The sequence below is a fragment of the Capra hircus genome, chromosome 18 (assembly GCF_001704415.2).
Source record: "Capra hircus breed San Clemente chromosome 18, ASM170441v1, whole genome shotgun sequence".
Classification (NCBI taxonomy): domain Eukaryota; kingdom Metazoa; phylum Chordata; class Mammalia; order Artiodactyla; family Bovidae; genus Capra; species Capra hircus.
The window spans coordinates 62,324,684-62,337,515 of NC_030825.1; the positions used below are offsets into that span (position 1 = coordinate 62,324,684).

General features: G+C 42.2%; 1 protein-coding gene across 2 annotated transcripts in view; it reads right to left on the bottom strand.

The window, feature by feature from the left end:
• The window catches only part of LOC102189337 (putative zinc finger protein 724), a 33,657-nt gene extending 22,648 nt beyond the window's left edge, over nucleotides 1-11,009 (bottom strand). For both annotated transcript variants that reach the window (XM_013971623.2, XM_013971622.2), the window contains exons 1-3: nucleotides 10,919-11,009; nucleotides 10,235-10,319; nucleotides 6,246-6,332 (exon numbers count right to left, since the gene is read on the bottom strand). In XM_013971623.2, coding sequence (XP_013827077.2) covers nucleotides 6,246-6,332; nucleotides 10,235-10,249 — 102 coding nt within the window. In that variant the 5' untranslated portion in view covers nucleotides 10,250-10,319; nucleotides 10,919-11,009. The remainder of the gene's footprint in view (nucleotides 1-6,245; nucleotides 6,333-10,234; nucleotides 10,320-10,918) is intronic.

Below are 12,832 nucleotides of genomic sequence, written 5' to 3' on the forward strand. Positions count from 1 at the left end.
ATTAAACTGCAAGTAACAATGTAGCCAGGTCACTGCTGTGACTTGTAACACTTTACCAGGATAAGTAGAATTATAGTTGACCACATTTTATTAGGGCATATCAGATCTATATGAACTCCACATAATTTTAGGATATCTATGTTAGTAACATCAACCATACAGTATAATCTGAGATTTATCACCCCTTCAACAGTACTTCCCATGTAATTTAACATGTCTAATGAACTCTGGTAGTTTAATAGCTCTCTGGGATGTCTCAGGGGCCCTCTGAAGCATTCCAAAGTTAGCTAGAAGTCAAGTTACTTAGGAAGTTTTGTGGGCAAATATCAAAAGGGGTTATAACACTCAGTCAGATTAAACCATATAGATCACTGGGAAACAAAGTATTTACTTAGCCAAAGTAACAAAAAAGATTTCAAAGGTAAACATAGAACAGATCACATCAGAGGTAAAGAAACTTAAAATCCATTATCAAAGGCAGCTCAACATCTCAAGAAAACTTGTATTTATGCACAAAACTCTTCCCTTGGTGTCCACTTTCCATGAAACCTTTTTATCACTTTCTATACCCATTACTTTGTTCTCCCATCCTGAAACAGCCACCTGTAAGTCAGACCTACCTCCTTTTCCCTTCATAAAATGTAATTTCATTCCTCATACCTTCTTTACTGAAAATACACATGCTACTTTCTGTAAGCAACCAAGAACTTAAGCATTCTGTAGATTGGTGAACATATATACGAGTGATAATTTTTCTTCCCCCATTCCTAGAGGTACTTTGCTGGTTGACAATCTTGTAACAGATATAAAAATATAACAATATTTAACTTATAATAAATCTAGGCACAATGAAAATACTGTGCTTAATGACTCAGACATATCTACATTAGATGAGCAAACAAACATTAATACTACATATTTACTATTTATATTTCCCAGTTCACGTGAATCTGAAATTCATTCAGGTTAATTTCTCTTATAGTTAGAATTGTCTGAATTGTAAGCGCTCACTTTCCTTTAGGCCAATTAAATTAGAACTCATTTACAACTTCAGCATTAAAAAAAAAACACACAACAGAGCGCACACTGACACATATACAAATCCAGAGAGAGATCTCATAGTTTCCTGCCTGAGATTTAAAACTTCTCTTGGACCCTTTTTTGTTTGTTTGTTTGTTTGAAGTTCTGACTTGCCCAAGGCTGAGTTAGGTCTCAGGTAAATCAGGCAATGTATTTCAAGGATATGGAAAGGGTTAACTTCAAGCTTTTCTGTAGGCAGGACTTTTAACAAACTAGTTGTTTTTCAATGCATATGCAAAAAGAAAGGGTTTTGCAGTTTCAAAGGGAAAGAAAATTTCATTTTAATCAGTTTTCTCCAGAGTCTAAAGAATATCAGGGCCATCCTGTGTCAAAAAGTCATCTTTCCTTTCTGTAGTTTTAGTTTTATAGCTAAAATATAGACCAAATAATGCTCAAATTGACTCTGATATCAGGGGCATTTCAGCTGATAAAATTCTTGGACTGTCCCTCTGGTGGGAAGTGAGGTCTTTGGCCCATCAGAAGAATCTGAAGGGTTGAGGGAATTTGCAGGACTGGGGGAAGCTTGGTCCTTCCCAGGCCTGAGAAACAGTAGTCAGAAGGGAATTCCTTAGGATGTTCAGGAGTGGGGGAAGCTTGGTTCCCTCTCCGCCTGAGAGATAAGCTTCCTTAGAAGGGGATTCTTTAGAATGTTAGGACATTTTTTGATCCTTCAGGCTTTTGAATATAGAAGAAAGACCTGGACCAAAGGGAGCCTCAGAATCCTTTCCTAGAGATCATGTGGATATGAAAGGTCGAGTAGGGGTCATCTAGGAAATCTGATGGAGAGAGACAGAGAGGGACAGGAGACAGAGAGGCAACAGAATGCAAGGAAATTCTGAGTCCTTTCCCTTCTTTTGGCAAAACCTAGTGTGCCATTCAGAGGCCATTTTAGGGGTGCCCCCGTTTCTATTGGCGCCAGGCATTTTGGCGTGTCAAAATCTTCCAGTGTCTGAGAATGTAGCCAAGGGCTGATTATGAAAGAGCCTCCTGGGATGTAACAGAACCCACTCTTAGCCTACCTACCACAGAATGGGAGTACTGAGAGTCACTGGCTGACAGAAAGGCGTCCCTTTTCTCCCAGTGATCTCTCCGTGCGACTAATGCACAAAATGGCCGAGTGTCCCAACAGTCACGTCCGACGGTGAGAGGAGACCTCTGAGAACCCTGCAGCTAAGCCACCAGGTGACACAGGTAGAGAAAGACAGAGATTCCCAGGAGCAACCAGGTGACTCACCATTTGGTGATTCCCTAAAACATGGAAGGTACTTGGGACAGCTCAGAGGCAACACCCAGGTTCCTGTAAATCAATCTGGACCAAAAGGGAAAGAAGAGAAAGTGACAGGGAAGAAGGCTGAGGAATCCGCCTTACAATATATTTGGGAAGCGGTGGTCTAGGGACAATGGTCTCTGTTTTTCTTCAACCTGACACGGTGAACAGAAGTTGTCTTGCTGGGGCCAGATGCCCTTGTGGCCTGATCCGTTCTGTGCGCCCCCTAACCTCACATGGGAGTCTTTCTGTGGAAGGCACCCTAATGGCTTTTATGTGTCTGTCCTGTGCCCACACAATATTGGTTGGCATAGTCCTCAGTCGGAAAAAACACAAAGGAGAGACCCTCACCAGGGCTTCCCTGGTGGCTCAGAGGGTAAAGTGTCTGCCTGCAATGCAGGAGACCTGGGTTTGATCCTTGGGTCAGGAAGATCCCCTGGAGAAGGAAATGGCAACCCATTCCAGTATTCTTGCCTGGAAAATTCCATGGACAGTGAAGCCTGGTAGACTACAGTCTATGGGATCACAAAGAGTCAGACAACACTGAGCGACTTCACTTTCACTTTCACTCACCCATTCAAGCTGCAGCTACTTTGGGTGCAGTGAGCAGTGGGGCCTTTGGAACATACCAGAGGTTAACCCTGGCCAGAGTTCCTACGTTGCTGCAACAGCACTTGCCTGTTGGCAGAGGTTCCCTATGAGAAAGGAGAAGCAAAGACGGGAGGAAGAAACTCCAACTCCCCAAACAAGCTACCAAAAATGTCATGGTATGGCTGCGGGTTGGAAAAGAATTTCTAGACATAAGACAATACCGATCTGGTTAATCAGTTTCTACATTCTAAGATCCTCCTTGGTTTTATCTGCTCTTCACACTTTGGGTAACCACAACCTTGGTAGAAAGAATCATTTTAACTGTTTAGTATATACTTTATAGTTTTCTGACTGTTTTTATCAGAGTCTTGAAAGTGTAAGAGAAATAACTAAAAATCAGTAATGTTCCTCTTGTTCCTTTTGGCATATATTTTAACAAACAGCCATTAAATGGCAGAGCTGAAACTTTACTTCAGTTTATGTACTTTAGACATAATTACTTTTAACTAATAAAACCAGACAGATTCACAGAGACAACTCTAAGAAAAGTTGATACAAGTTTTTGCTCATTTCAGTTCAGTTCAGTTGCTCAGTAATGTCCAACTCTTTGCGACCCCATGATTTGTAGCACGCCAGGCCTCCCTGTCCATCACCAACTCCCGGAGTTCACCCAAACTCATGTGCATCGAGCCAGTGATGCCATCCAGCCATCTCATCCTTTATTGTCCCCTTCTCCTGCCCCCAATTACACCCAGCATCAGGGTCTTTTCCAATGAGTCCATGAGGTGGCCAAAGTATTGGAATTTTAGCCTCAGCATCAGTCCTTCCAATGAACACCCAGGACTGGTCTCCTTTAGGAGGGACTGTCTGGATCTCCTTGCAGTCCAAGGTACTACCAAGAGTCTTCTGAGCACCACAGTTCAAAAGCATCAATTCTTCAGTGCTCAGCTTTCTTCACAGTCCAACTCTCACATCCATACATGACTAGTGGAAAAACCATAGCCTTGACTAGACGGACTTTCGTTGGCCAAGCAATGTCTCTGCTTTTCAGTATGCTATCTAGGTTGGTCTTAACTTTCCTTCCAAGGAGTAAGCATCTTTTAATGTCATGGCTGCAGTCACCAACTGCAGTGACTTTGGAGCCCCAAAAAATAACATCTGACACTGGTTTCCTATCTATTTCCCATGAAGTGATGGGACCAGATGCCATGATCTTCATTTTCTGAAAGTTGAGCTTTCAGCCAACTTTTTCACTCTCCACTTTCACTTTCATCAAGAGGCTCTTTCGTTCCTCTTCACTTTCTGCCATAAGGGTGGTGTCATCTGCATATCTAAGATTATTGATATTTCTCCCAGCAATCTTGATTCCAGCTTGTGCTTCTTCCAGCCCAGTGCTTCTCATGATGTACTCTGCATATCAGTTAAATAAGCAGGGTGACAATATACAGTCTTGACCAACTCTTTTTGTATTTGGAACCAGTCTCTTGTTCCATGTCCAGTTCAATTGTTGCTTCCTGACCTGCATATAGGTTTCTCAAGTGGCAGGTCAGGCAGTCTGGCATTTCCATTTCTTTCAGAATTTTCCACAGTTTTTTTGCAACCCACACAGTCAAAGGCTTTGGCATAGTCAATAAAGCAGAAATAGATATTTTTTTCTGGAACTCTGTTGCTTTTTCGATGATCCAGTGGATGTTGGCAATTTGATCTCTGGTTCCTCTGCCTTTTCTAAAACCAGCTTGAACATCTGGAAGTTCACGGTTCACGTATTGCTGAAGCCTGGCTTGGAGGATTTTGAACGTTACTTTACTAGCGTGTGAGGTGAGTGCAATTGTGTGGTAGTTTGAGCATTCTTTCGGATTTCTTTGGGATTGGAATGAAAACGGACCTTTTCCAGTCCTGTGGCCACTGCTGAGTTTTCCAAATTTGCTGGCATATTGAGTGCAGCACTTTCACAAGTTTCTGCAACTATAAAGAATACTAAAGACAAGAAAAGTTTTAGTCACTCAGTCATGTCCCATTCTTTCTGACCCCATGGACTCTAACTTGCCAGATTCCTCTGTCCAAGAAATTCCCAAGCAGGAATAGTGGAATGGGTAGTCATTCCCTTCCCCAGAAGTTCTTCAAGAAAACAAAGCAAAAAGAAAACAAGAAGAAAAAATTGATCAAGTCATGTTAATATTTTCATACATACAGTTCAGTTCAGTTGCTCAGTCATAAACGACTCTTCGCTATCCCATGGCACACAGCTTTCCAGGCCTCCACCAACTCCTGGAGCCTACTCAAACTCATCTCCACTGAGTACAGACATACACTCAAATGGGTCTATATGCTCAATTAGAGGAAGAGGGAAAGTTTTTCATGTCACTAAATCAGGTAATTTTGAGCGGGGTAAAATGTACATAATGCAAGAGGATGATATTCTTTATTTGCACTGAGCTGTACTTTAAATTTTAATACAGTTGAGCATAGATTAGGACCAATAAGATTCTTGTAAGTATTTTGGAAAATACAAATACCTGTGTAATTACCGGTGATGAGACTCTGTCATGTAAGCATGGAGTGTACTGGAAAAGATCAGACCTGGGCTTGGGATGAAAACTCCCACTCCCAAAACCCAGCATCTCTGCTAAATACACATGAGTGTTCATCTTCCAAAGCAGAAAGAAAGTAAGAAGACACAGAGTTACTCCATTAATTGTGATAGTTTAGACACATCCCTCACTTTTTCTTTCCAAGACACTTGTTCAAGTCAAGTGGGAAAAAAAAAAAAATTCATAGCACGGGAATCTCACAGAAACACCTCAACCAGTGAACATGAGTCATGGAGTAAGAAGCACATGGAGGAAAGCATTATTACTGCATGTGTATTTTGGCATTATTATGGAAACTATGATCTGAATCTATCATTAAAAAATGTTATTTCGGGGACTTCAGTGACTAAGAACATGAGCTCCCAATGCACAGAGGTCTGGTTCTTCCCCTGATCAGGAAACTATATCCCACATACTGTAGCTAAGAGTTTACATGTCACAACCAAAGAAGCTGAAAATTACAAGGATGACTAAAGATCTTACCTGCCACAAGAAGACCCAGTGCAGCCAAATAAATATTTTAAAGATGTGTTGTAAGCAAAATTCACTTCATATATACCTTCCCTGATCTGTAGCCTAATGTTGCGGTCCTTTAACGGACCACAATCTGGTGGTCAGAGTCAACGATAAGAAAGTAAAAGAGAGAAAGGGGCTGATATTCCCTGGTTTATGCAGAGAACCAATAAAGCCCTTGACACAGGGCTTGTACCACTCACGAAGGCACAGGGCATTCTCTCGAGGAGGTCTGGAAAGCCTAGGCAAGAAAGTGAGCTCAGCAGGATTCCATGCTCCAGAGAATTAGCCTGAGGGAGAGAGAGAGAGAAAGAAAGATATGGGGACCCAAGCTCTGATGGAATAAGGGTGCTTTAATGATCTTTGTGTGAGCATATATAGGCTGTTAAGGAATTTATTTGACAATGATAAAGATCAGAAAACCAAACGAATAGTAACTGTTACCAAGGAAACAAAGAATTAACAACGGTCATTAGGTTAGAAGACAACCCATATTTCAAGAGGGAGGGTCATGACTAGGCAGAGGAACTGAAGGGAAAGAGTTTACTGAAGTAAATCCATGCATACAATTCATCTCATTATCTCAGTCCTGGGAGCAGGACTGAACTGGTGGTGTACTATAATACTTTTACACAGCAATATTTTCTACTGTAATCTGAAATAAAAAAAAAAAAAAAAAGATAAGCAATGACCCACACACTTTCAGAAACTATTCTGACCTGGAAAAGAAATGATAAAATAATCAGAACCACATGGGCATATTTGTTTTTGAGTGTTGTATTTGTATGACACAGCATGAATTGTCTATCAAGGAAACAGGTAATATTTTTAAAAAGCATACTCTGACCCAAGAGTTCTTAAGTGGGAGAAATATGCCATTTATTTTAACAAGCTTAATTTTTTTCAGAGTATTGTTAACAAGCTTCTTTTAACTAGTGATGTTCAAAATTCTGCTCCATGAACGACCATTTTGAATAGTAATGAAATACAATAGTAAGGTAAGCATTCATACTTACTTTTGAACGTCAAGTGTTTTACAAATTTTACAGTTCAAATATGATAGCATCCTCAGTAGAAACAATCATTTTAACTATTTAAGATATACTATATGCAGATGATACCACTCTTATGGCAGAAAGTGAAGAGGAACTAAAAAGCCTCTTGATGAAAGTGAAAGAGGAGAGTGAAAAAGTTGGCTTAAAGCTCAACATTCAGAAAATGAAGATCATGGCATCTGGTCCCATCACTTCATGGGAAATAGATGGGGAAACAGTGGAAACAGTGTTAGACTTTATTTTTGGGGGCTCCAAAATCACTGCAGATGGTGACTGCAGCCATGAAATTAAAAGACGCTTACTCCTTGGAAGAAAAGTTATGACCAACCTAGATAGCATATTCAACAGCAGAGACATTACTTTGCCAACAAAGGTCCGTCTAGTCAAGGCTATGGTTTCTCCAGTGGTAGTGTATGGATGTGAGAGTTAGACTGTGAAGAAAGCTGAGCGCTGAAGAATTGATGCTTTTGAACTGTGGTGTTGGAGAAGACTCTTGAGAGTCCCTTGGACTGCAAGGAGATCCAACCAGTCCATTCTGAAGGAGATCAACCCTGGGATTTCTTTGGAAGGAATGATGCTAAAGCTGAAACTCCAGTACTTTGGCCACCTCATGAGAACAGCTGACTCACTGGAAAAGACTCTGATGCTGGGAGGGATTGGGGGCAGGAGGAGAAGGGGATGACCGAGGATGAGATGGCTGGATGGCATCACGCACTCGATGGACGTGAGTCTGAGTGAACTCCGGGAGTTGTTGATGGATAGGGAGGCCTGGCATGCTGCGATTCATGGGGTCACAAAGAGTCGGACACGACTGAGCAACTGAACTGAATGGAACTGATATATATTTCTGAGAGTTTTTTCAGAGTCTTGGATGTATAATGGAAATAATTTAAAATCAATTATGTTGTTGTTCCACCTTTTCGCAAATATGTAGCAAACATTCCTTAAATAGCTTAAATTTGCCTAACTTTATGTACTCTATGTACTCTAAACAGACAAACACATAGGGACAACTCTAAAGAAAGTTCACAGAAGTTTCTCTAACTGTGAAGAATACAAAATACAAGAAAAATAACTGATCAAATCATATGAATATTTTCATGCATACATTTATTAAAATGGAACTATATAAATTCATTTCACTAAAATGAAACAATCTAAGGCCATGGAAAATATGTAAGAACAATTTTCAAAGGTTAGAATGAAAATATTCATGAAATGATGGCTTTTATAAACCCTAGGTTTCTGCACAAAGATGCACACATAAACACACTTAAGGTAAAAGCAACTGTCCATAAGTAACAGATCTTTTGGAAGAAACATTTTTAATGTACCTTTAAAAAAAAATTCAAGTGTACTTTAGCATTTATGGTAAAACAAACATTTACAAATTGTCCATGAATGCCTGCTAAGTCACGTCAGTCATGTCTAACAGTTTGCAATCGCATGGACTGTAGCCATCCAGACTCCTCTGTCCATGGGATTTCCCAGGCAAGAATACTGGAGGGGTTGCCATTCTCTAAGGGACCTTCCCAACCCAGGGATCAAACCCAGTTCTCCTGTATTGGCAGGCGGATTCTTTACCACTGAGCCACCTGGGTTCACTGAAAATAACTTTTTCTCTTTAGGAAGAATAATCAAAGACACAATATGAGAAATAGTCTACATTTTATCAGCAAATATAGCATGACACCTATTTAGAACACATTTCCAGACCTATATGAAGAAACTATAAACCTTTACTGAAGCACATAATGTCTGAAAATCACAAGTTTTACTTGGAAGATGTGGTGACCTAAAGACTCCAGTGACTGCAAATTCAGAACAATTCAAACTCAAAACAAACACAGATATTTCAAATATAAGACTCAGCTGTATCCAGGAGAGCCAACATACTTTTGAATTTAAAAACGCAAAAAAATGCAATAGAGGGAAATTACAGATTTCTGTAATTACAATCTGTAAATCTAATTCTGCCAAATAACAGATGAAGTTATCACTGTATAGACTAGTAAAACTTCAAAATAAATGATGCAAAATGGCAAGAAGGTAGCCAAAGAAGCATACCTAAAGAGAGACTTAGACATTATTTTGAACAATAAAATAGAAGGTAAACACAACAAATTTTTTTTTAAATAACGCAACAGGTGAGGTATTCCAAGGTAACAACAAAAATCAGCGGGGGGTGGGGGGCTGGAGGGGGGAGTCAAAGGGCATAAAAGAAAGATTTAGGTTTCAGCATCAAGAAATAAAGAATTTAGGGACTTGGCTGAAGGTCCAGTGGTGAGAAATCTGCCTGTCAATGCAGATAACATGGGTTCCATTCCTGGTCAGGAAACATCCCACATGCCTTGAAGCAGCTAAGCTAGTGTGCCACAACTAATGAAGCCCACCTGCTCCAGAGCCTGACAATTATTAATACAACGACTGAACCAGTGCCTTAAAGCCAGAGCTCCACAACAAGATAGTAGCTTCTCCTAATCGCAACAGAGAAAGCCCAAGTGCATCAGCAAAATCCCATTATGGCCAAAACTAAATAAATACTAAAACAATAACAACAAAAAAAGAATTTGGCAGGCTTTGGTCCCCAGGTTGTGGAAGTTTCTTAACTACTTGGAATTAAGTAGTTAACTACTTTCAATTTTATTAACTTGGAATTCCCCCCCAACACCCCTTTGGGAATTTCCTTAGTGACTGAAGTAGCTTTATTACTCTCCGTGGGCCCTGATTATTTATGCTAAAAACATGACCTACATGGTGGCCCCTAACTTAATAATGGGACGACTCAGGTTGTGAGGCTGGCCATTTCGAAAGACCAAGGATGTTACTAGAGGTTTGGGCCTTTGAGCCAGGTGGGCTTATTAGCCCAGCCTCTAAGGAGGGGAGAATGCTGGAGATGTTATCAATCCCGCCTATGAGGCTAAACCGCAATAAACACTTGAGTGAGCTTGTTTGGCTGGCAATACTCTGTTTCCTGTCACACTGATGTGCCAGGAGGGTAATGGGTCCCTCGGGATGATGATTATGGGTCAGTTCAAACAAACCCGTTCAGAAGTTAAGAAGCTTATCAAGTCCAAAGAAGCAGCATTTCAGGAAAGAGAGACAGAACAAACACACAAAAGGACTATGCCTCTTACCTCTGAACGAGTCATTTCTGACTCCTTGCTTTCCTCTTCCTCTGGGCTTCCTTCTCAGGTAAGATCAGTCTTGGGAAGTGACCCCCTGAGTGTTGAGAATAGGCTGTTCAATACTTAGAAAAACACACCGAGCTCCCTGTAACACAGCCCCACACAGAGGGAGGATCTCAACAGGCACAAAACACAATCTTCTACGTCCACGGACACAGCAGGGACTTTGGAACACAGAATTAAACGAGGTGTTTTTAGTTTTATTCTTTTCTTCTGAACTCGCGGCCCTTCCTGTGAAAGCCACACGTTCTAGGCTGACCCTCCCCTTCAAACCTTAGGCGAGACCCTGACCAAACTCCATACAGAATAGAGCCTCCTTCCTTCACCTCTTCGTGGGTCAGGGACCTAGGGGTTGGACAATGCAGGACTTTAAGCAGCGGTCTCTACAAGTTAGAAGGCAGAGCTGCCAGAGAAGGACATGGACTCTAGAACGGTATCAACAGGAAGCGGACGTGGACCCAGGGACCCAGCAGCTAAAAGGACTTCAGAACTTCTCACGGCGATGCGAGGACACACTGGGGACGGGAAAATGGGGACGGTAGTTTGAACGTCCACAGAGACCCCCGAAACCCACGTGTGAAGGGCAGCAGGCTGTGGGACTACGAAATCCGGGTTTTAAACAAACAAACTCACCAGAACTCTCTGTCGGGCATTTAAACGCGATTCCGGGTCTGCAGGATACTGCGCACGCGCGGGCGGAAGATCCGCTACAAAGGAAGGCGAGCGCGCTAGCCGCGGCCAAGGAGAGGGGCGAAAGAGGAGAGGGTGGGACGAGGCCGGAAGCGCAGGTGTGTAGGGGCGGGGCCAGTGGGGGCGGAGCTTTACCTCCCCTCACCCCGCCCCTGTCAGTTTTGGGTCTGTTGGTCCTTCTGTCCAGCTGTGCTTCAATTTCTCTCCCTTTTGATGCCTTTCAATCTCTTTGGTTTCCTCTGGAGCAGAGCTGCTTCCTGCTTGTTCTAAGTTAATGTTTCACACAACTTACTGCAAAAGAGAAGAATTTTGAGAGCTGCCTCTAAGGGAAGCTGAGATGTTTTCCGCAAGTTGAAAAACGGCTAAAATTAAAAAGCCCCTGTGTGACTGTGTGACGATGGGTGTCTCCTCAGTGACGAAAAGTAGAATGCAATAACTCAGATGATCTGTTGGGAGTGTCACTCGAGTGTAGGCTCCTCGATTCTGTCTCGTCACAGCAAAGATTTGGAGTGACGGACATTAAAGCCCCCCCTCGGCCCGTGTTATAGCTCTCAGGTCTCAAACGGACGGTGTTATAGCCCCTAGACAAATCAGGTTTACAGCTCTGTTTTATTTAAGATAATAGCAGGAAATTCCATCTTCAAGATGTGAGGGCGTGTTGACCCAAAGACTCAAAGAGAAGAGCGCCCCAGGGCGTGGGGGAGAGAGCGAGCCCTTTGACTCTTCTTTTTGTCTTTTTTTCCCTTCCCCCTGGTCCTGCCCTATGCAACTTGGGCTTACCAGGTTTGCTCTTCTACCCGAAGTTGTCACTCCAGTCCTCAGACCTTCCTTTGTTCTATTTTCATGGGCTTTTCCCTTCCTTGTCTTTTCAGTTCAGTTCAGTTCAGTCGCTCAGTCGTGTCCGACTCTTTGCGACCCCATGAATCGCACCACGCCAGGCCTCCATGTCCATCACCATCTCCCGGAGTTCACTCAGACTCACGTCCATCGAGTCCGTGATGCCATCCAGCCATCTCATCCTGTCATCCCCTTCTCCTCCTGCCCCCAATCCCTCCCAGCATCAGAGTCTTTTCCAATGAGTCAACTCTTTGCATGATGTGGCCAAAGTACCGGAGTTTCAGCTTCAGCATCATTCCCGCCAAGGAAATCCCAGGGCTGATCTCCTTCAGAATGGACTAGTTGGATCTCCTTGCAGTCCAAGGGACTCTCAAGAGTCTTCTCCAACACTACAGTTCAAAAGCATCAGTTCTTCAGCGCTCAGCCTTCTTCACAGTCCAACTCTCACATCCATACATGACTACAGGAAAAACCATAGCCTTGACTAGACGGACCTTAGTTGGCAAAGTAATGTCTCTGCTTTTGAATATACTATCTAGGTTGGTCATAACTTTTCTTCCAAGGAGTAAGCGTCTTTTAATTTCATGGCTGAAGTCACCATCTGCAGTGATTTTGGAGCCCCCCAAAATAAAGTCTGACGCTGTTTCCACTGTTTCCCCATCTATTTCCCATGAAGTGATGTGACCGGATGCCATGATCTTTGTTTTCTGAATGTTGAGCTTTAAGCCAACTTTTTCACTCTCCTCTTTCACTTTCATCAAGAAGCTTTTTAGCTCCTATTCACTTTCTGCCATAAGGGTGGTGTCATCTGCATATCTGAGGTTATTGATATTTCTCCCAGCAATCTTGTTTCCAGCTTGCGTTTCTTCCAGCCCAGTGTTTCTCATGATATACTCTGCATATAAGTTAAATAAGCAGGGTGACAATATACAGCCTTGATGTACTCCTTTTCCTATTTGGAACCAGTCTGTTGTTCCATGTCCAGTTCTAACTGTTGCTTCCTGACCTCCATTCAGATTT